Raw genomic sequence first — 20,041 nt, forward strand, 5'->3', positions numbered from 1 at the left:
ACCTTTATGCATGTTTCTTTATTCCTTTTACAGTACTTCATTAAAATAATTACTATTAATGCATATTTTATGTTTGTTTGTATTATTGGTTTTATGTATTTTAGTTTTTCCATTGATTATGTGAGCATGCTGTTTAGGGCCCACCTTGTCAGAGTTTTGCGCATTGTTTTGCATGTTTATGACCTCCCCTAGTTTTGGCACCCGTCTGATGTTTAACAGGTTATTCCCCTGTGTGCGCAGGATCAGTCAGGACCTGGCTAAGGATCTGGCCATTCTGGCACGGGAGATCCATGACGTGGCCGGCGAGATCGACTCGGTCAGCTCCTCTGGCACAGCACCAAGCACCACGGTGAGCACGGCGGCCACCACGCCCGGCTCTGCCATCGACACCAGGGAGGAGGTACAACCCACTTCCCCAGAGAACTTACACCACACCATCGGCTTAAAGACTAAAATATAATAATAACGAATGATGTTTTAGTAAACATGTAGCTTTTATTCCCCGTTAGCCACAGAGTTTTTCCAGTCTATCCCACTCACGGACAGGATAGCGTTTTCTAATACATATATAACAATTCCAAGCAGAGTAGCAGCAAAACTGACCTCCATTCTTCATCACTTCACCCTTTCATCTTATTACTTATAGTTGGTAGAGCGAGTTTTTGATGAAAGTTTGAACTTTCGGAAGATCCCCCCTGTGGTGCAGACCAAGACTCCAGAGATTAACGGTAGGCCTGTGGAGCTGCGGCCTCGAGCCCCGGACAGTCTGGATCCCCAGAATGCACTGCGAAGGCGCACATGGAACCGAGATGAGGTCAGACCGGTATGAACTTCATAACCTGCATCACTGCACATACTAAAATTCAGACTGCATGCATGCTCAATGTGTGTGAAGACATGTATGCATTTGCTTTATGTATGTCGAACTGCAATTCATTTACACAGAAAACTGCAGCATCAGATTGAGACACTCACAAAACATCCAAGATTGTCTGAGTTTGGAAATCTCAGTCTGGATCTGATCAAACACAAATCGATTACAGCGAGAAAGTGATTTGACCCTGAATTGACCCAAGTGCAGAAAAATGAACCAGTGTATAAACTCTGTATTTTGGTTTGTGGTTGATGTTTTTACTTGCAGTATGGACCAAAGTTCAGAGCGAAGAGCTGCAGGAAATGCCATGTGATTTGTATTGAATATATTCAATGATTAAAAAAAGATACAATATACAATATGCTTAGTTACACCGATCAGGCATAACATTATGACCACCTGCCTAATATTGTGTTGGTCCCCTCTGCCAAAACAGTCGTGACCCGTCGAGCATTAACAGCATTAACCTCTTCAGCAATTTGAGCTACAGGAGCTTGTATGTTGGATCGGACATCATGGGCCAGTCCCACGTTCATCAATAGTCACGTTTACATGTACATCATTCCTATTGATTATTTCTTATGCGCGCTATTTTCATGTAAAATGTTGCTCTTAACCAATCAACAGCGTGGATTTGTGGGCCTACTACTGCTGAAAAGAATAAGAAAAAGACAGGCACAGGAAGCTGAGCTTTTTGGTGGCTGTGCATCTTTAAGAAGCATCTGAATATAACCCTCCCTCCTCCGAATAGCAGAAGCGTATGGATGAAGGACTGATGGGAACGGGTTGTAATGCTGGAATTTAGTGACCTGAAATAGAAACGTAACTTTCGGCATGAGTCCCCGGTCATTCACGTTTGTATGGATTGGTAGAAGAATTTATGGCCCCAGAAGGAAAGACTGTCAAAAAAATCGAATTCCACTAATTATGCGTGTCGAGGTTGTTTTATACAAACTCGGAAGCTGTGTGGCAAGTCATTTCGGTGTTCGCAAGAGCACAGTAAAAAAGTTTGCATATATCTTCTGCAAGGGAATGATGAATAAGCCGGGACGAGATCTGATATAGATGCCACGTGAACAGGAGGCATCCGAAATCACACAGATTTGAAGAAGCACATTTTGTCCCTCCAGTAATGGGTCTTATAAAGTAATCGGTTCAACATGTTTACATGGCAGAATTTTTATTTTGTTTGGTTTATAGAAATGTTTATTCCACTCGTCTCAAACCGATTATAATTTTATTCGGTTTGAGCATTTTTTTTTTATGACTGAGGTGTTTATATAGATTATTTTCATTCAGATTAGACTTTTAATCCGATTACAATTCTCCATGTAAAAGCACCTAATAAGCCTTGGACAGATTCTGACCACTGCAGACAAGGAAACACCCCACAGGAGCTGCAGATTTGGAGAAGCTCTGACCCAGTCGACTAGCATCACAATTTGGCTCTCATCAAACTCGCTCAAATCCTTACGCTTGCCCATTTTTCCTGCTTATAACACGTCAACTTTGAGGACAAAATGTTCACTTGCTGCCTAATATATCTGACATACTAACAGGTGCCATGATTAAGAGATAATCAGTGATATTCATTTAACCGGTCATAATGTTTTAATGTCATAATATTATGCCTGATCAGTGAATATACTAAGCATTTATTAAATAACTAATTTTATATATATTTTTTTTAATGATTATAAATATTTTTACACCTGATACATTAATTTCTTTGCACTGTCAATTAAAGTTCGAGTGATTCATTGGTTTTGCCGATTAATCTGCACCGATAGTTGATTGCTGGAACAAAAATTTGTTGATTAATCAGTTATCGGCTAGTATGATCCAACCTAGCTATCTATATTTGTAAAATCCACTATCGGTTCAACCTCCACTGTTAATCGTATTTATACATTATGAATGCTACAGCCATCCACATCATTTGTAAGTGCTAGAGATTCAGAATATTACTATGTAGACTACGCATAACCATTACATCCGATGTAAATCGAATCCATACTCTGATGTATACTTGTGTTTGTATGTGAATCCGAATTGCTCAGCATTCTGTCGTATGACCTTGTAGGCTGTGCTAGACAGCTTGCTGCTGACATCAGTCTCTCAGCTGTCCTCCAAAATTCGCCAATCTGTGGACAAAACGGCAGGCAAAATCAAGTCAGTATTTGAAAGAGTTTGCACTTATCAATACCAGACATTGAAACATGTCAGTCATTTTACTGATACATCATGTTGGAAATGCTTGTGTTGTGTTCAAGGATTTTGTTCAAGGACAAGGACAGGAACTGGGACGACATCGAGAGCAAACTGAGCACAGAGAGTGATATACCACTTCTCAAAACCACTAACAAGGTCAGTTCAATAACACGACCAAATATAAGGATCCCAGTGCCAGTCACAGGAGCACTTTTAAATCTGTGTTCATGTTTACAAGTGTTCAGAATAGCCTTTAATACTTCATCACATAATACCAATACTAATAATGCTGTAATTGTCATAGGAAATCGCAACCATTCTGACAGAGCTGAAGAGGGTGGAAAAGCAAATCCAAGGTGAGTTTCAAAACAATGCTGTTTACACAGGTTTGACCTACCTATCAATCTTCTTACACTCAAGCTTTTGGTCCAGAATGTCTCATTTGACCATTTTTTTCTCAAGAGAGCAATGAGTAGTGTTAGCAAAGTGTAGTTTTGAAAACATTATATGAACCTTACAAGCATGCAGTGTATACCATATTATGAAAAACAACATGGTATCCATTAAAAACCGAGGCCAAAATGTCACTGGCTCCCTCTTGTGGCTAGCCGCAGTACAACTTTTAACTCCACTCAACCTATAGAAAAAGTCCCAGATATTTCTAATAGCATGTTCAACTGTGCTCTGTTTGGGTATAAGAAGACGGCTTTATGTCAGTGTCTCTTTCAATATATTACTTTATGATGTGTGTTGTATGTTTGCATCGACTCCCCAGCTTGATCCTGATCTTTCTGTTCATGTGCTCTCTGTGTCTGTTTGATTTTTGCCCCTCCCACATCCTGAAAAACATGCCAGTAGGTGAACTGGTGAAGTTCTAACATGTTAACATGATTAATTCTCTGCGTTATAATGTTATGTGTTTACACTATACGGACAAAAGTATTGGGACACCTGACTTTGACCCCAAACCTTCAATGTGTTTATTTCCCATGCTAAAACAAAAAGTTAGAGGCACACTATTTTATAGGATGTCGTTGAATGCTGACTGCACCCCAGGCATCTTCACCTCACCTACATTAGTATCCGAGTATACTAACACTTTTTTTTTTGCTCAATGAGCACAAATCTCCACCAGCACACTCCACAATCTAGTGGAACATCTTTCCAGAAAACATGGAGGATATTATAACAACAAATGAGGTCTAAATGTGGAATAAGATGTTCAAAAAGTGCATACGAAATCATATGATCAGGTGTCCACAAACTTCTGTCCATATGGTGTATATTTTTCTGATTAATGCTTTCACCAGTGTCCTGATTAGAGCTTCTTTTTCACCTATTTGAGTAAAATAACTGTCCTCCATCTCAAAGCTCTGCAGTTCCTTCACTCCACGGGTGTCCAATCTTCTCCACAATGGGCCGGCATGGTTGCAAGTTTTCCAACCAAACAATTCCATGCCAAATTCTACCTGTTTAAATCTAATGATTTTCACTTTCAATGACTATCACATGTGGCCCTTGATTGGTTGGAATGAAAACCTGCACCCACGCAGGCCCTTTGTGGAAAAGATTGGAAAACTGCAGCTTTAAACAATATAATTTCCTGCAGGTTAAAAAAAATAAAGAACCTATTATTATATATTTTGTTTATTTTGGAAGATGACACACTGCAAAATTAGAGATGAGGCACTTCAATTTTTTTTAGTTATTGTCATGTTCATAATAAGTATGGATAAGACAAAAAGAGTGCCTTCCTTCTCTTGGTTTAATCTAATTTGTAAATCTGATTAACTTTTGGTTTTACAGCATATATATATATATATATATATATATATATATATATATATATATATATATATATATATATATATATATATATATATATATATATATATATATATATATATATATATATATATATATATATATATATATATATATATATATATATATATAATATATAGTGGAGATGGTAGCTTAGTGGTTAAGGCATTGGATCCAAAGGTCATGAGTTCAAATCCCAGCCACACCAAGCTGCTACTCCTGGGCCCCTGAGCAAGACCGTTAACCCCGTAGCTGCTCGGTTGTATAAATAAAATTAATGTAAGTCGCTCTGGATAAGGGTCTCTGTAAATGTAAATATATTAAAGAAAACATTTTCCTTTCTGTTCCGTAGCCATAAATATCATGGTTGACCCAGATGGCACCCTTGACGCTCTTACCAGTCTAAGCCTGGTGAGTCCTACTACACCTAAACCCAAGGCCAGCAATGGAGCCTCCAAACCCTCCTCTGCCATCTCTCCTAACAGAGAGATTCTCAGCCCTGGACTGAGCCGTCCTCAAGCCAGCGGAGAGGCGAGCACCATTACTAACAAGTGAAGGACAGGAAACTGGACCCCTAAAACTTAATTCTCTCAAAACTGACTTGTACATACTGACACCCCCCACCACACACACACACACACACACACACACCACCTCCCCCCTTCCTGCACTCCATTGGAATGTTCATCTTTCTCCAAGTAAAGTGGTTGAAAGTTCCACCTGTGGATTTGGACAGTGATATACAGCGCACCTCCACAAATTTAGAAAGTGGTGAAGGGCCATTGATCTGTGGCGTATTATGCTGGACTTCTTCCTAATGACTCATGTAAGAACTGACCGCTTGAGCTGCAGGTGTGTACGCTTTCATCCAGGCATGAAGCAAGTGGAACTTCGTAATTCAACTTCAGCAAATATGACTCAGAGTGCCTGTCTTCTCTCCTCTGTGAGCATCCTGTCCTGCAAATAGCAACCTCTTATACAGTGACTTTTGTGTTAGACATCAGTGTCACAGATGGTGTTGGTTCACGGAAATGTAAACCTTGAAGGGAAACATGATAAGTGTTAAAGCTGAACACGAGCCAGCTCACCAAAGTAAGTCAAATTCTATGCGTGCACTCAACAACTGTAAATTTCATCCAGTAGATTTTTTTTGTTTGTTTTTTTCCTGATTTCTTGATCACACAAAGTGCATTCACGATACTAAAACGAGCATCTGTGAACTCGGCGATTTTGGCTTCCGCTAAACAAAGGACTCGACGTTCATGCACTGATTTCTTTTAGCATAATGTAGAAAATGTAGTTGTACAAGGTTCACTTATCAGTTTATTGATAAACCGGTTTTGAGATTTAGCCATCGTTTCATTTGCCCTCACATTAAACAGAGGCGTTTGGAAAATATGCAGTATTAGACGACGTATTAGTGGAATACGTCAGGGCTTTGTCATATCTCTCATCTGCCATGTTCGCGGTGCATTGTGCTTCTGTGACGTGTGCCTTAGAGCAAAGGCAGCCTTCATGTTCACGTACAGAATGTGCTACGGTCAGTCAAACACGTTACTTTGTTTTTATCTTCATAAACTTAACGTTCTCGAATCAGAGTTACAGGGAATCAGATACGCAGTACTGAGCGTTAGGCAGTTTTTATCAGCGGATCTTAAAAACTGGTTATTATTTGAGTTTTTCTATGAAAGTATTCCAGCACATGGTGTATGTACTGTATCATCTTACTCTCCTGTTCACCACTTGCTGCTTGGCTGTGTTTATGTTCATGGGGAAGGGCAGGAGATGAGCTGACTCAGCCTTTCATTGTGAATCTGCGTGTCGTAGAGAGACAGAGAGTAGTGCAACTGTCATTAGGAGCTGCAACATTAGTGAAGATAGGTACAGGAATATCTCGGCAGTTTAGTAACGAAACTCATAATGTAAAGTGTCATTTTAATGTTTCTGGACTCCTGTAAGATAATGTTGTGTGTGTCAAGAGCCGTACAGGGCATAAAAAAAAAAAAAAAAACACAAATCATATGCATCCCACTGCTCTCATAACATGATCATTTAATTCATGTTAATTCATGTTAATTCAAGTAGTATTTATAATACTATTGTATGTTTTACATGACGGGGAACAGAAAACATGCTCGGTACAGGGTTTTTTTGTTTTTGTTTTTTTGTTTGTTTACATTTGTGAAATACATTTCTTTTGTTCTTTTAATTGTTTGCTTTTGATAAACTTATTTATTTTTGTTTAATGCCTTTTATTATTATTTTTTTTTTTTTTGCAGCACATTTATTTTAGTATTTGAATTTGGTTTTTAGGTTGTTTTTTATTTGTTTGTTTAAATTGAATGTTCTTCACCATGCTATCAAAAAAAAAGAGGAAATATTCCTGGACCCTTATTGAACATAACTGCATATATTCTACCTTTCAATAAAGTTCTTGATCTAAATTATGACTGACCTTTTTTTTTTATTATTAATAGTTAATTAATTAATTAATTTGTTTATTTTACAAGAAAGTCATGCATACTCCCTATACTTTTACTTTTTAATTTACTTTTTCTATAGCTATCATTTTATATTAACACCTTAACAAAGCCAAAATATGAACCAAAATGTGAAAAAAAATCACAATATTTAAACCAAACACCAGCATGATTGACATTCTGTAAGAAAATTGCTAAAAGTAGTTTTTAAAAAAAACAAACAAAAAAAAACCTCCTGTTTTTTACAAGTTTGAGGTTGCAGAGTTGCAAAATTCCCCCACCATGTAGAAAATTGAAGAGCCTTCAACACAACACAAAGACCTTATGTTAACCTCCGAAAGTCAGGTAATGTTTATAAAAGGTTTAGTATCAGATTTTTTTCAATACTTCAGCATGTCGAATGGACCGGAGGAGTGTGACGAAGAAGTCAATAAAGAACCCAAAGATCACAGTTTAGTTTTGATGCTTGAAACATTACTCCTTAGGTACCACCCTTAAAACAGCAAGCTATTTGTTAGATTTGCAGTAAAGACCCACTTTCTGAAAAAATCCAATTCTGAACCTCACCTAACATCTTTTAAACTACAGGAGCCAAATCAAACATTTTGTTTATACGCACTTTTATGGTTTAAAGAAGGAAGGAAGCAAGAAAATTCACTTGATATTCTTTTTGTATTTATTAGTAAATAAATGCCATCGTCAATTTTGGTAAGTACCAGAATATTTTCATTTCAATACCTGCTTTCAGAGTGGCCAAAGAATGTACACATGCACAAACCTAAGAATAGGAAGGCATCCAAAATGTTTTGCATGAAGAAGAATCCAGGATCTGCATCCAATATTGCTACCAGCATTTTGATAAAACCCTTCTTTTATTAGAGGGACAGCATGTAGGATGTTTTGGAGACAAGGTCAGGGGGGCTCGATTGAGATGGTTTGGACATGTGCAGAGAAAGGACATGGGGTATATCAGTAGGAAAATGCTGTGGATGGAGCCACCAGGAAGGAGGAAAAAAGGAAGGACAATGAGGAGGTTCATGGATGTGGTGAGGGAAGACATGCAGGTAGTTGGTTTGAAAAAAGCAGATGTAGAGAACGGGGGGAATGGAGACAGATGATCTGCTGTAGCGACCCCTAATGGAAGCAGCCGAAAGAAGAAGACGACGACTTTGATAAAACCCCTTCTATTAATCAACACCAATAACCTATACCTGTGATCAAAAAAATGTTTCTAGGAAAAATGTAAATATACAGTGGGGCAAAAAAGTATTTAGTCAGCCACCAATTGTGCAAGTTCTCCCACTTAAAAAGATGAGAGAGGCCTGTAATTTTCATCATAGGTACAATTCAACTAAGAGACAAAATGAGTATAAAAAAAAAAAGGGAGATTATCAGTGGTCTTGTATGTCTATGTATTTTGTTTCTGTTGTCCTTTGACAGCTCTTTGGTCTTGGCCATAGTGGAGTTTGGAGTCTGACTTGTTGAGGTTGTGGACAGGTGTCTTTTATACTGATAACAAGTTCAAACAGGTGCCAATAATACAGGTAACAAGCGAAGGACAGAGGAGCCTCTTAAAGAAGACGTTTCAGGTCTGTGAGAGCCAGACATTTTGCTTTTTTTTCGTCGGTGACCAAATACTTATTTTCCACCATAATTTGCAAATAAATTCTTTAAAAATCAGACAATAAGACTTTCGGGATTTTCTTTTCCACATTTTGTCTCTCATAGATAAAATGTACCTATGATGAATATTACAGGCCTCTCCCATCTTATTAAGTGGGAGAACTTGCACAATTGGTGGCTGACTAAATACTTTTTTTAGCCCTGTATGTAGGTCCTGATGATGCATTCTTTTCATTAATAAAAAATTTGGATATTTTATTGCAGGTGGCCCATGTGACAAAGGAGTTTATTTTCACCAGGACATGCTTTACCATTCTTGGGGGCACCAGTCATTTTGAAAAATGTTCTGCAACAGAATGAACTACTTAATAAAAGATTTTGTGTCTAAAAATATATTGTATATACAGATTACACATGTAATTAAACTCAAAAACATTTCTTACTGTGTGTCATTGATTTTATATATACACACATCCCACAAGAGAAGTGTATATATATTTACACATACATACATACATAGACACACACACTTTAAGATTAAGTTTCTGGTATATGTTTCTGCAGCTCTAAGTCTCCAAGGCCAGGCTTTTCCATGACTTTGCCTGTTCTCGCTTATACTGCGCCAACTCCTTCAAAGACAAAAGCAAAGGGGAAAAGGTTTTATATGCAACATACAACAAAAATTCATCAACATGTTTTGTTTTGCATTCTTACATTTTGTAAACTAAAATAAAATTATAAAAGGGTTTTAAATAAACCAAAAATCAAACAGACTCTATAAATAGAATCTGAGTGTGACACTTCATGAACCGCACAGTGCACTTTGACACGCTGTCTGTTGCTCCATGTGGCTGTTATTTGCACTCCAGGCACTCAGCCATTACAAAAGCGAGTAAGAAGAAATCAGGTGATGGGGTAAATTCTAAAAGGTTACATAGCTGTCATGCTATCATTCTGGAGCACTTATTATTATTAAACTGCTGCTGTATTTATGGTCTTTCGTCAAGAGGTGAAATGTATAAGCACTCAGAACATAATTAATCCATTACAATAATAATGGGACGTGATAGGTGGTTTGAGCCACTGTTCCTAAAGGGGTAATGAGAAAACTATAAAGTGAATATTCTAAATAAAAAATGGACATTTAGAATATCAGAGTTATAAAAAAGAGGTCATAATATAAAATTAGACAGTAAAGGCAAAGGTGTTTGTGGACATGTGACCATTACAACCTTTCCCATTCTTAAAACCATGTTTGTTAATATTGAGTATAATATTAGCCTCCATTCCTTTTGAGAAAGATTTTAGCTCATCAGTGGTGGATGAAGTACACAAACCATGTACTTGAGTAAAAGAAGAGATACAGTAGGTAAAATATTACTCCAGTAAAAGTAAACTTTCACTTGAGTAAATATTTGCCCTCAAATGAACTTAAGTATCCAAAGTACTGATTTATTATAACTATAATGTTCCTATTATCATTTGTGTCACAAGACGTTTGCTTAATCGACTCAGTTTATGTGAAAAGACTCTCAGCACAACAGTCTATTAATAGAATGATATTAATGAGTCAAACACTGATTGATATTTATTACAATTATCATGAAAAGCTTCTATTCAAATACTTAAAAAAAAATTATGCAAAAAAAAAAATCATAAAAAATACTTCAGTAAAGTATTTTTAAACTTGCTTACATATGGGTGTGATAACTTTTTAGATATTTAAATTATTAAAAGCTATGCATTTGCTACACAAGAATTGTAAATTATTTAAGTGTATGTGGATTCTGAGTACCTGGTCTTTCTGTGCTCTCATGGCATCTATAAGGTGCTCACTGTACTGGGGGTCTTTGGCTGGATCTTTCACTTCTTTGCGTTCATTAGTGCTCTGAGGGAAAAAAAAATGTAAGAACCATGAGCGTTTAATGGCTTGTCTAAAGAACATCTTAGTTCTTTTTCTATTTTTTTTTTTTTTTTTTTTAAGAAGTGTGGTGTGGTACCTCTGGAGGAAAAAACCTTTCAAAAACTTTTTGCCACAGGTCCAGTGGAGTTTTAGCATGGAGTGTTTCAAAATCAACATCAACAGACCCTGAAACAGAAAAAATTTACTTTTGCCACTATGTCACCGTTACTAATTATTCCAAAGATATTAAATACTGTTACACATTTAATGTAAATGTTCACACTGAAGTTTCAAATTTTTGATTTCTGTAAAATCATTGATACATCAATCACTAGCTTTAGTAAACAGCAAATGGTGCAATAAGCTCTCACCTATCTGACTGAGAGAGTCCATGCCTGCTGGAATTAGGAGAGGTTTGCTGTGGTCTGTAGACATGTACTTCCTGCAAAAAAATAAAAGCAAAAGAAATGTGCAAATAGTGATTATCAATAGTTCTAAATCTAGTATATATTAGTATATTTACGTCGTCATAGCAATACAGCTAGTGTACTTTTAATAATCAGTCCGGGTCTTACCCTCTTTCAGTCCCAAAAGCTAGATGATTGAAGAAATTCTTGACTTTAGACATAGTTGTCTCTGATTTACTGCTGGTGAACTATGATAAACATATTAGAAGACAACAGATAAAAGACTACAGGTGGTATATGAACTGCTTTCTAGTTCAATTTTACTATATGTTCTCAAGGGACAATACTATAGAAATTAAACTTGGATACATTTGAGAGTATCGATGTGCAGCTTTTATAGCAGTACAGTTCTAGTTCACTTTTACTCTCAGCAACAGACATCTATTCAGCATTTAGCAGAGGATGTGCGCAAGGCAGCCGGTCCAGACGGCATACTGGGACATGTTCTCCTTGCATGCGCTGGACAACTAGCACAGGTCTTCACTGACATTTTCAACCTGTCACTGGCCCAAGCCATGGTTCCTACATGCCTAAAGACTACAACTTTTGCATAAAGCATCCATATTTGTCCATGTTGATTAGAGTATTAAAAACTTGAAAAGTATTCATTTAAGGTACATTTAAAACAGATAAATATGTCCAATTAAAGTGCGATTAATCGAGTTAACTCATGACAATCATGTGATTAATCAATCATGTGATTAAATATTTGAATCCATTGAAAGACCTAATATATATATTAGGGATGCACCGAAATGAAAATTCTTAGCTGAAACCGAAAACCAAAACACCAAAAGAAATTATGCCAATTATTATTACCATTGCATTTATGGCTATGACTGTGTACTAACCTTACTAAAATCAAGGCATTTCAATTGCATAAATTAATATTAAAGTTTCAAAGAATAAATCAATTACAAATTATGAAAATATTTATTTATAGCACAGGATAAAATAAATTAAAATTCAAACTTAAATGTTTAACTTAAATGCACTCATGTGTACATTAAATAATAATGTACAGGCCCTCTGGCCTGCTGAAAGGTTGTAAAATTAAATATGTTCTTGCATTAAAAACAAAGTGCATTCAGAACAAGTGTAACTGTTTAAAGATACAATACAACACTATCACTGGGAAACTTCCTGCCTTTTCAAAAACGTCGGCCACAGACGGAGTGCGCATGCTCGGAGGGGTTTTGCTTTTCTGTGCCGCGTTCCTCTCATATTCAGCATCGCGATCGGGATGTTTGGATTTCAGGTGATAAATTAAACCCGACGTGGAGAAAGTCTTTGCGGACGCACCCCATCTTGAAATTTCGGCATTACATGATTTGCAAATTGCTATCCGTGGGTCTTTCTCAGATATACTGAAATACATCCACACTGCAGACATGTTGCTTCAGACAAGCACATGCAGGCCCTGGTTTCTGTTTGCGTCTTCACAACAAACTGTTTCGGCCGTGTTTTTTCGGTGATCAAAGTCTTTCGGACGAAAACCGAAAATGCACCTTTGGGCCATTTTCGGCCGAAAATTTTCGGTGGCCGAATATTCAGTGCATCCCTAATATATATATATATATACACAAAAACAGTGTGTGAGCGCAATTTAACAAAACTTACCACCAAGGAAGCACCATAGTAATGAGCCAGAAAACGCATGGTCTTACAAATGACCTTCCTCTTCTCTGACTCAAAGTCCTGCACACAGCCAATAATAAAAATTATGTTCAGTCTCACAACTGCTTGTGCTGTGAAGAACTCCATTTACATTAAACTCTGATTTGAAAAAGTCTATGAAGTTCATTAACTAGACCGTGCAATAAGATTCTTACCTGAAAGATATCAAACTTGCTACCAATCATAAGAAGAGGGACAGGAAAGGGGCTGATGAGCTCTCGGTCCTATTGCAAACGCCAAGTCTTATGTTAGAATGAATAAGCAAAAGCATTTATTATTCATAAAAATAGAAACAATTGATGATTTCTCACTGGGTGATCTTTAGGGAGGATACACAATGTTCTGCTTTGACTTAGCTGTTTGCTGGGCCTGGACTCTCCTGCCCCCTTGGGGTTTATAGTGAATGCCTTTTCCACTTGGTTTTGGGCTGCATGAAGGAGTTTCTCCATGGTGGCCCAGAGTGCATTGGGCTTAGACAAGTCCAACACTAACACCACAGACAATGTGCTGTAAGAAGAGTTGTTATCATGTTAAAATAACTTGGGGACGAATAGAAAATGAGAATGTTCTTTGCTCATTAATACATTTTTATTAAAAATAACTAATATTGTTCAAAAGTGAATGTTAAACATGAGAAGGAACTAACCAAGACAGACCTGAGGTTCTGAGGAGTGATAGGTATCTGCACAAGATCTGATAATGATGTGCCTCCTCCCAATTCCCACAAGTTAGCTACATCTTTGAGCTAAATTAAAATAAAAGTAATAAATAATAATAATGATGAAAATATTGATCTAAGCATTGAAAAACTTGTACTTACTGTGTTGTGTGCTCTTGCTCGCCTACCAAACGTGTACTCTAAAGCCATGGTTGGTTTGGGGGCTTCATCTCTGAAAGGAGACATGAAATGCATAACATTGATCATACTTTAAAAACAACGGCAAATATAATAAACCCGGGCTCTCTCTTACCTGTCAATACACCTGAACAGTATTGTTGTTTTACCCTAAAATTAGTAAAATAAAAATTCAAGATGAAAAAATCTTACAACTCTACAGAGTAATGACCTGTGTAAACGTGAATAGTTATTTATTTTATTTGTTTTACCCCATTTTTACTGCCTAAAAAGAAAACCGTCCTCTCGCAGGGAGCATGGCCATCTTCCCTATTATCATCCTCCTCCTCATCATCATCATCATCCTCCTGATTACGTTTAGTTCTTTTCTCTCTGGCCTGGACCTCATTTGCAGCCAAATCCCACAGTGTGTCGATACTACAAAACAAAATGCCAGCCTTATATCAAGTTTGAGTCATTTCATATTTATTTGAGACACTAAGGAAAAAATCAGGCATGCAATTATTTACAAAAATCAATTGTTTTATTCATTCTCTTACTGCATGCAATGTTTTATACAGTCTGGAGGAACTCTCTCTTGTTTTTAAAACACCTCCAGATCATGCCTATTTATATTATCTATTATTTCTGTAAAGCTGCTTTGAATATGGACATAATTAAAAGCTCTATAAAAATCTAATTGAATAGAATTGAACTGAACTTATCTGAGGCTATATCTGAAATTAAACATTATTTACAATGCTGATTTTGGCTGCTCTTTTTACACGTTATTTTGTATTGAATGCAAATCAGTTGCACACTAAACTGTGTACAGGACAGCACAAGCAATAATGACATAATATTTCTATATTTTGTCAAAAAAGTAATATTAATATTGATCAATCTTTTAGCCCTAGCAACACACACACACACACACACACGTTAATCCTACACAGTGACTGTACAGATATGATCTGTTTTGTTAACGGTTTATCTACAACAAACTATCAAGAAAATATCGGTGAAATTAAACGCTTACGGACTTTCCATCTCCAACTTACTTTATTTTACGCATTATTTCCTGTTTATCTCGTTATTTTTCTTAGCCAGCTCTAACTCAATCGCTTTTTTGCATCCTTGCTAGTCAGCGTTTGCTCGGCAGTGTTGCGAGGGGCAACGGCGCATTCTGATGATGTATTAACCACGTGCATTATGGGATGTGTCGTTTTTTCGTTTAAGAGGTTTCACTGGAGTGGTTGGTTTATGTATATAGGATAAATGTGTGATTTGAAATCTATCTCTTTTTTATTTTTATTTATTTAATTTTTTAAATCAACTGAGCAAAATGTTAAAGAAGAAGCAATTTGGCAGGCATGGCCGACTTGATTTACACTAATCAAAAAAACTTACTTCAAACAGTTTAGATTAGTTTGTGTTTGTAAAAACAAATGTGGTTGGGGGTATCTGGTAGAGGTCTATACCATCTAGATCAGAGATGGCAAACTAGGCCATTGGTCAACATTGGCCTCTGGTGACCTTTGATTTTGTCTGCAATGCCATGTTTGAGGAGAGAAAAAAGAGGAGAAAATGGCATTTGAAAAAACTTTTGTCTCTTATTAGATGTCACTGAATAGCACTAAACTCTATCGCACAATAAATTGCATTGTTTCTTAAAATATTCTGAAAAACATATTAGTTATTGAGATTACAGAGTCATGTTTTCTATTTATTTATTTTCGGTGGCAGGCCGTTAACAGCTTTCTCTGACGCCACTGTATACTTTAAATATTGAATCATAAATGAGAAGAAACAACACAACTTTCATTTTAATATAATGTTTGGTATAATACAACATTTATTTTCAGCCCATGGCCCTCAACACATTTTTTGTTTCTTTATAGGAAAAGGTTTGGGCACCTTTTATATAGAAGTTGGATCATTAAGGCAAAATTGTATACTATAGATTTTGTAATGTGTTTTGCTTTGCATTTTTCTTTTTTCTTTTGCTTTTATCAGTAAGTTGAGAATAGGCTTTCATACAAATATATACTGTACCTGCCTGGGCAAAAATGAGTCTGAAAACAAAATGGCAAATATAAAACTTTTATTGGTCTTAACAACAAATAATTGGAAAGAAAATAAAGAATGAAACAAATGCACTCCTGAGAGCTCCTGTGCCACCATTTAATTGTTTATTTTTTGCTGCAGTAAACTGCTTGGTGAAAAGCTAGAAACAGGGAAATTCACTTGTACAGTCTTCTTGTACAAGAAAAAAATCATATGATTAAAATATTTGGTGAAAAATCAACACATAACAAGAGATACTAGATTATCGAGTGTGCTTGTGCTCATTCAGCTACAAGGGTGTTAGTCAAATATTGATGTATGTGAGGAGGCCTGGAGTGCAGTGTTCCAATTCATCTCAAAGGTATTCAATGAAGCTCTATTGAAGGCCACTCAATATCTTCCACTTCATCCCATTTAAAACAAAGCTTCATGGAGCTGGCTTTGTGCCCAGATCTCTGAAAGGAGATTGTTACAGTTAACCATCTTGTTCTCCTCAATGCCCTTCAAGCTGTCCAAGTGAGCGGGCGCTCTATGGCTTTATCTGTGGTTGGAGAACGTGCGCTGTGGCTCAATCTATCTGCTCTCCCCAATAGTGAGAAGCGTCGCATCGCAGGAGCGCCATTTGAGCCTGGACAGGCTCTTTTTGGCCCTGCCGTTGCGATAATGAAAAAAGGAGGACAAGGTTTTCAAACTGTGTCTTCCTAGGAAGCCGGCGCTGCCCACCAGATGCCCTCTGTGCGGCGGCCTAACACTCCTGCTGTGTGCCGATTTTGTTTTGCACAGGCTTCACTGTTCCCCGTGTTATCCAGAGTGCGTTTCCTGTTCCAGAGGGGAAGGATGTAAGATATAGTGCGCAAGCAGTGCTACTACTCAGCCCCTTTCACACTTCTTATTTAATAAACAATTTAATAAAGGCTACGGCCCCAGTTTTTCACAAAACACAAAAAAGAAAAAAAAGCTATCAAATTAAATTAATTCATTTCTGAGAGAGATTTTTCTCCAGACTTTTGCATGTCGCCCCTAGTTCGACCACTAGATAGCGCCATTGTACCATTTCTGAGCAATCCGGCCGGATTAACTCTCAGCAGTCCACCAGGCTACGTGGTGACGCTCGGGAGTCACATGACAAGGTGGCTGTTTGTTTTAGCCCCCGAATGGGTGATTCACACAATCATTATTTTGTCCCACACGGACGAGAGCTCTGCTCTGATTCTAAAGGACGAAATCTCATCCCTCCTCAAGAAGAGGGCGGTTCATGTTGTTACCCCACACCTAAGCAATCAGGGCTTTTACTCTTGCTATTTCCTGGTCCCAAAAAAGGGACGGTTTTCTCTGTTCTATTCTGGATCAGAATAGAACAAACATTTAAGGAAATACAATTTCAGAATGCTATCACATGGCTCTATTGTACGTTCGACAAAGCAGAACGATTGGTTCTGCTCAGTCGATCTGAGCGATGCTTTTTTCCATATAAGCATTTGCCCATGCGCCTGTCACAAAAGCACATTTCCTAATTCATGAATTGTATCTCGCAGTTCAGGGAAGGAGCGAGGGTCTATGTCTCGCCTCTAGGCCTTCTGAGAATGAGGGCTTCATTAAGTAGACCTTATCTTTTCATCTCAGCCCATTGCACGATCTTTGCCGCTATGTCACGGTAAAACGTGCGAACACAGCTGCACTGCGCCACTGGAGAGGTGTGGAGTTTTGCGCACATGGGACCCTTCTCGGGGCGATCATGCTGCGGAAAGTGGTCAGACAGATGCCTCCTTAACAGGGTAGGGAGCCACACAGGAGAGCAGATCAGTAAATGGTGTGTGCCAATTCACTCAGCCCATATAAACTATTTGGAGCTCCTTACTGCGTGGGAGGCTCTAAATCATTTCCTGCCCCGCTTGCAGGGGCATCATGTGCTGGTGCTGGTGCGACAATAAATCAGCTGTAGCACATATTAACCATCAAGGGGGAATGCACTCCTCCAGGCTTTATGCTCTAGCTCACAGGCTGTTGGTATGGAGCAGACAACATTTTCTGTCATTACGGACAACTCAAAATCTGAACAGTGGCGCAGAGCTATTGTCGAGGGGCAACTCACTCTACGGAGAGTGGCAACTCCACCCTCAGATAGTTGGGCTGCTATGAGGTTCGGCCGGGCGGCTGTCGATCTCTTCACCTCGCGCAAAAATGCTCACTGATCTATGTTCTTCTTGCTACCGGACAGGGATGCCCCCCTCATCAAGGATTCAATGGCTCATCCATTGCCCAACGTGCCACTCTACGCATTTCCTCTTCTCTGCCTGATAACCCCAACCCTGGCCAGGGTGGTAGTACAGGGTTTGTTTTTGATCCTCATAGCACCCAGGTGGCCCAAGGCACTGTCGCTAGCAGAGATAATCCCTCTTCTGTATGCAAACCGTATGGACCTCCTGGCCCAAGCGAACGGGGAGATCTACCATCCTCACCCAGACAGGGTTAGTGAGAGGGCGAATTTAAACACTTTGGGGCTTTCTCCTCGTGTTATTGCCACTATTCAAAATGCTGGGGCCTTTTCCACACGTTCCCTCTATGATTACAAGTGGCGTGTGTTCGAGGAGTGGTGCAAGAGGCCAGCTCGTTTCATATCTGTGCTCAGTCGCTGATATTTTGGGCTTCTTGCAGGACCTTATCAATCGTGGCAATTAAGGTCTATTTGGCTATTTCTGCATGTCCTGCTGGGTTTGGCGGCACTACAGGGCTACGGTGGGGCAACACCCCCTTATCCACTCCTTACCGGTCACCAGAAGTGTAGTCCCAGAATGGGACCTCTCCATGGTGCTGGAGGTGCTGGCCCAACGGTCTTTTGAGCCCCTAGGGGATATCTTTCTTAAACTCCTGTCCTTAAAGACTGCTCTGCTTCTGGCATTGGCTTCCGCCAAACGTTTCAGTGAATTGCATGCACTCTCAGTTCATTCCTCATGCACCAAATTCTCGCTCAATGAAGATAAGATTTTGCTCTGGCTTAACCTGGCCTTCATGCCTAAATACTTCCCAGCTTTCACTGGTGGTGTGACCAAGCTCTCTGCTTTTCACCCTCCTCCTTTTTCCTCTGTAGAGGACCAGAGGCTGAATGCTTTATGCCCTGTGCGTGCCCTGCTGGGTTACATTGACAGGACAAACCCATTTAGAAGGAGCAACCAGGTCTCTCTCTCTTGGGCCCCCCCGAACACAGGGAATCACATCTCTAAGCAATGCCTCTCTCGTTGGCTTGTGGAATCTATCCCCTTGGCATAGGAATCTAAGGGAGTGCAGCCTCCAGATGGCCTCAGAGCTCACTCCACTAGAGGCTTGGATGCTTCTTCGGCTCTGTTTGGAGAGGTTCCCTTGCAGGACATTTGTCAAAGTTTGTACAGCTGGCCTTTTTACCATAGCAATAGGTCTGTTCTTTTAACCAACCAGATTTCAAATTTGACTCACAGGGCCAGATAGCTGGCCCAGAATAGCGTCAGCAGTTTTCCATCTTCTAAATGGTTGGCCAGAGGGAAACTGTTACAGCCAAATTCGACTGCTAATATATGTCTGTAGCACGCTGCACACATTAGTACATCTGAGTTAGACTTTTTTATGCCTACAGAGAAAGAGAAATTGATATGGTATTGGACTTTCTTAAAAATCCATTTCAAGAAAAGTTAGACATGGTGAAGAGAGGTTGGCCAACCTCAAAGCTAGCTTGGTTGTCCTAGCCCTTGCTCTGAGGAGCGGTAAAAATTATGAGTATGCATCTCTGGTGAATAGGTTGGATTTTATTGTTTATGTTGTTGACATGTTATTAGACAAATATTGATTTTTTAACTGCTCCAGATGATGTAGGTGGCACAGTTGCAGTTGTGGTGTAGAGGTTCGGAGCTTGCTTTAGTAAAATGGTGTTCACCCTCCATATGCGAAATGCCTCTTTCTCTGTAATGCCACGTGTTGTTATATTGCATTTTTGTATAGTTTTGATGGTTTCTATAATTGTGATGTGATAGTGGTGGTATTAAGAGGTGGATTAAGTCAGGTAAATCCCCACTGAAGGCCCAGGTACCAAATGCACAGCCCGCCACTGTG

At 38.6% G+C, this 20,041-nt stretch overlaps 2 protein-coding genes across 15 annotated transcripts in view; one reads left to right on the forward strand and one right to left on the reverse strand.

Annotated features, from left to right (window-relative positions):
• cep170aa (centrosomal protein 170Aa) overlaps positions 1 to 7,356 on the forward strand; it is a 54,964-nt gene extending 47,608 nt beyond the window's left edge. For 4 of the 14 annotated variants that reach the window (XM_046868061.1, XM_046868053.1, XM_046868138.1 and 1 more), the window contains 6 exons: positions 220 to 400; positions 647 to 823; positions 2,958 to 3,046; positions 3,148 to 3,241; positions 3,390 to 3,441; positions 5,262 to 7,356. In XM_046868061.1, the coding sequence (XP_046724017.1) occupies positions 220 to 400; positions 647 to 823; positions 2,958 to 3,046; positions 3,148 to 3,241; positions 3,390 to 3,441; positions 5,262 to 5,464 (796 nt within the window). In that variant the 3' untranslated portion in view covers positions 5,465 to 7,356. The remainder of the gene's footprint in view (positions 1 to 219; positions 401 to 646; positions 824 to 2,957; positions 3,047 to 3,147; positions 3,242 to 3,389; positions 3,442 to 5,261) is intronic. The other 10 variants (XM_046868154.1, XM_046868086.1, XM_046868094.1 and 7 more) reach the window with 9 other exon arrangements.
• Positions 7,357 to 9,240: 1,884 nt separating this feature from the next.
• dync2li1 (dynein, cytoplasmic 2, light intermediate chain 1) lies at positions 9,241 to 15,084 on the reverse strand. The gene is made up of 13 exons (XM_046874534.1): positions 14,956 to 15,084; positions 14,167 to 14,332; positions 14,031 to 14,065; positions 13,880 to 13,949; positions 13,716 to 13,804; positions 13,371 to 13,566; positions 13,215 to 13,283; positions 13,003 to 13,080; positions 11,491 to 11,570; positions 11,287 to 11,357; positions 11,013 to 11,101; positions 10,808 to 10,900; positions 9,241 to 9,641 (listed from the first exon to the last, which is right to left on the reverse strand). The coding sequence occupies exons 1-13, from the start codon at positions 14,967 to 14,969 to the stop codon at positions 9,579 to 9,581; spliced, it is 1,113 nt and encodes a 370-aa protein (XP_046730490.1). The 5' UTR covers positions 14,970 to 15,084; the 3' UTR covers positions 9,241 to 9,578.
• Positions 15,085 to 20,041: the final 4,957 nt, after the last annotated feature.

The sequence above is a fragment of the Silurus meridionalis genome, chromosome 2 (assembly GCF_014805685.1).
Source record: "Silurus meridionalis isolate SWU-2019-XX chromosome 2, ASM1480568v1, whole genome shotgun sequence".
Classification (NCBI taxonomy): Eukaryota; Metazoa; Chordata; class Actinopteri; order Siluriformes; family Siluridae; genus Silurus; species Silurus meridionalis.

Bases quoted from the DNA above. Each gene is read 5' to 3' on its own strand.
- dync2li1 (XM_046874534.1), bottom strand. The intron at 14,066-14,166 runs GTAAAACAAATA...TACTAATTTTAG, and splicing joins TTTTAGGCAGTAAAAATGGG to GGTAAAACAACAATACTGTT. The intron at 13,567-13,715 runs GTCTGTCTTGGT...CTCTTCTTACAG, and splicing joins ATCACTCCTCAGAACCTCAG to CACATTGTCTGTGGTGTTAG.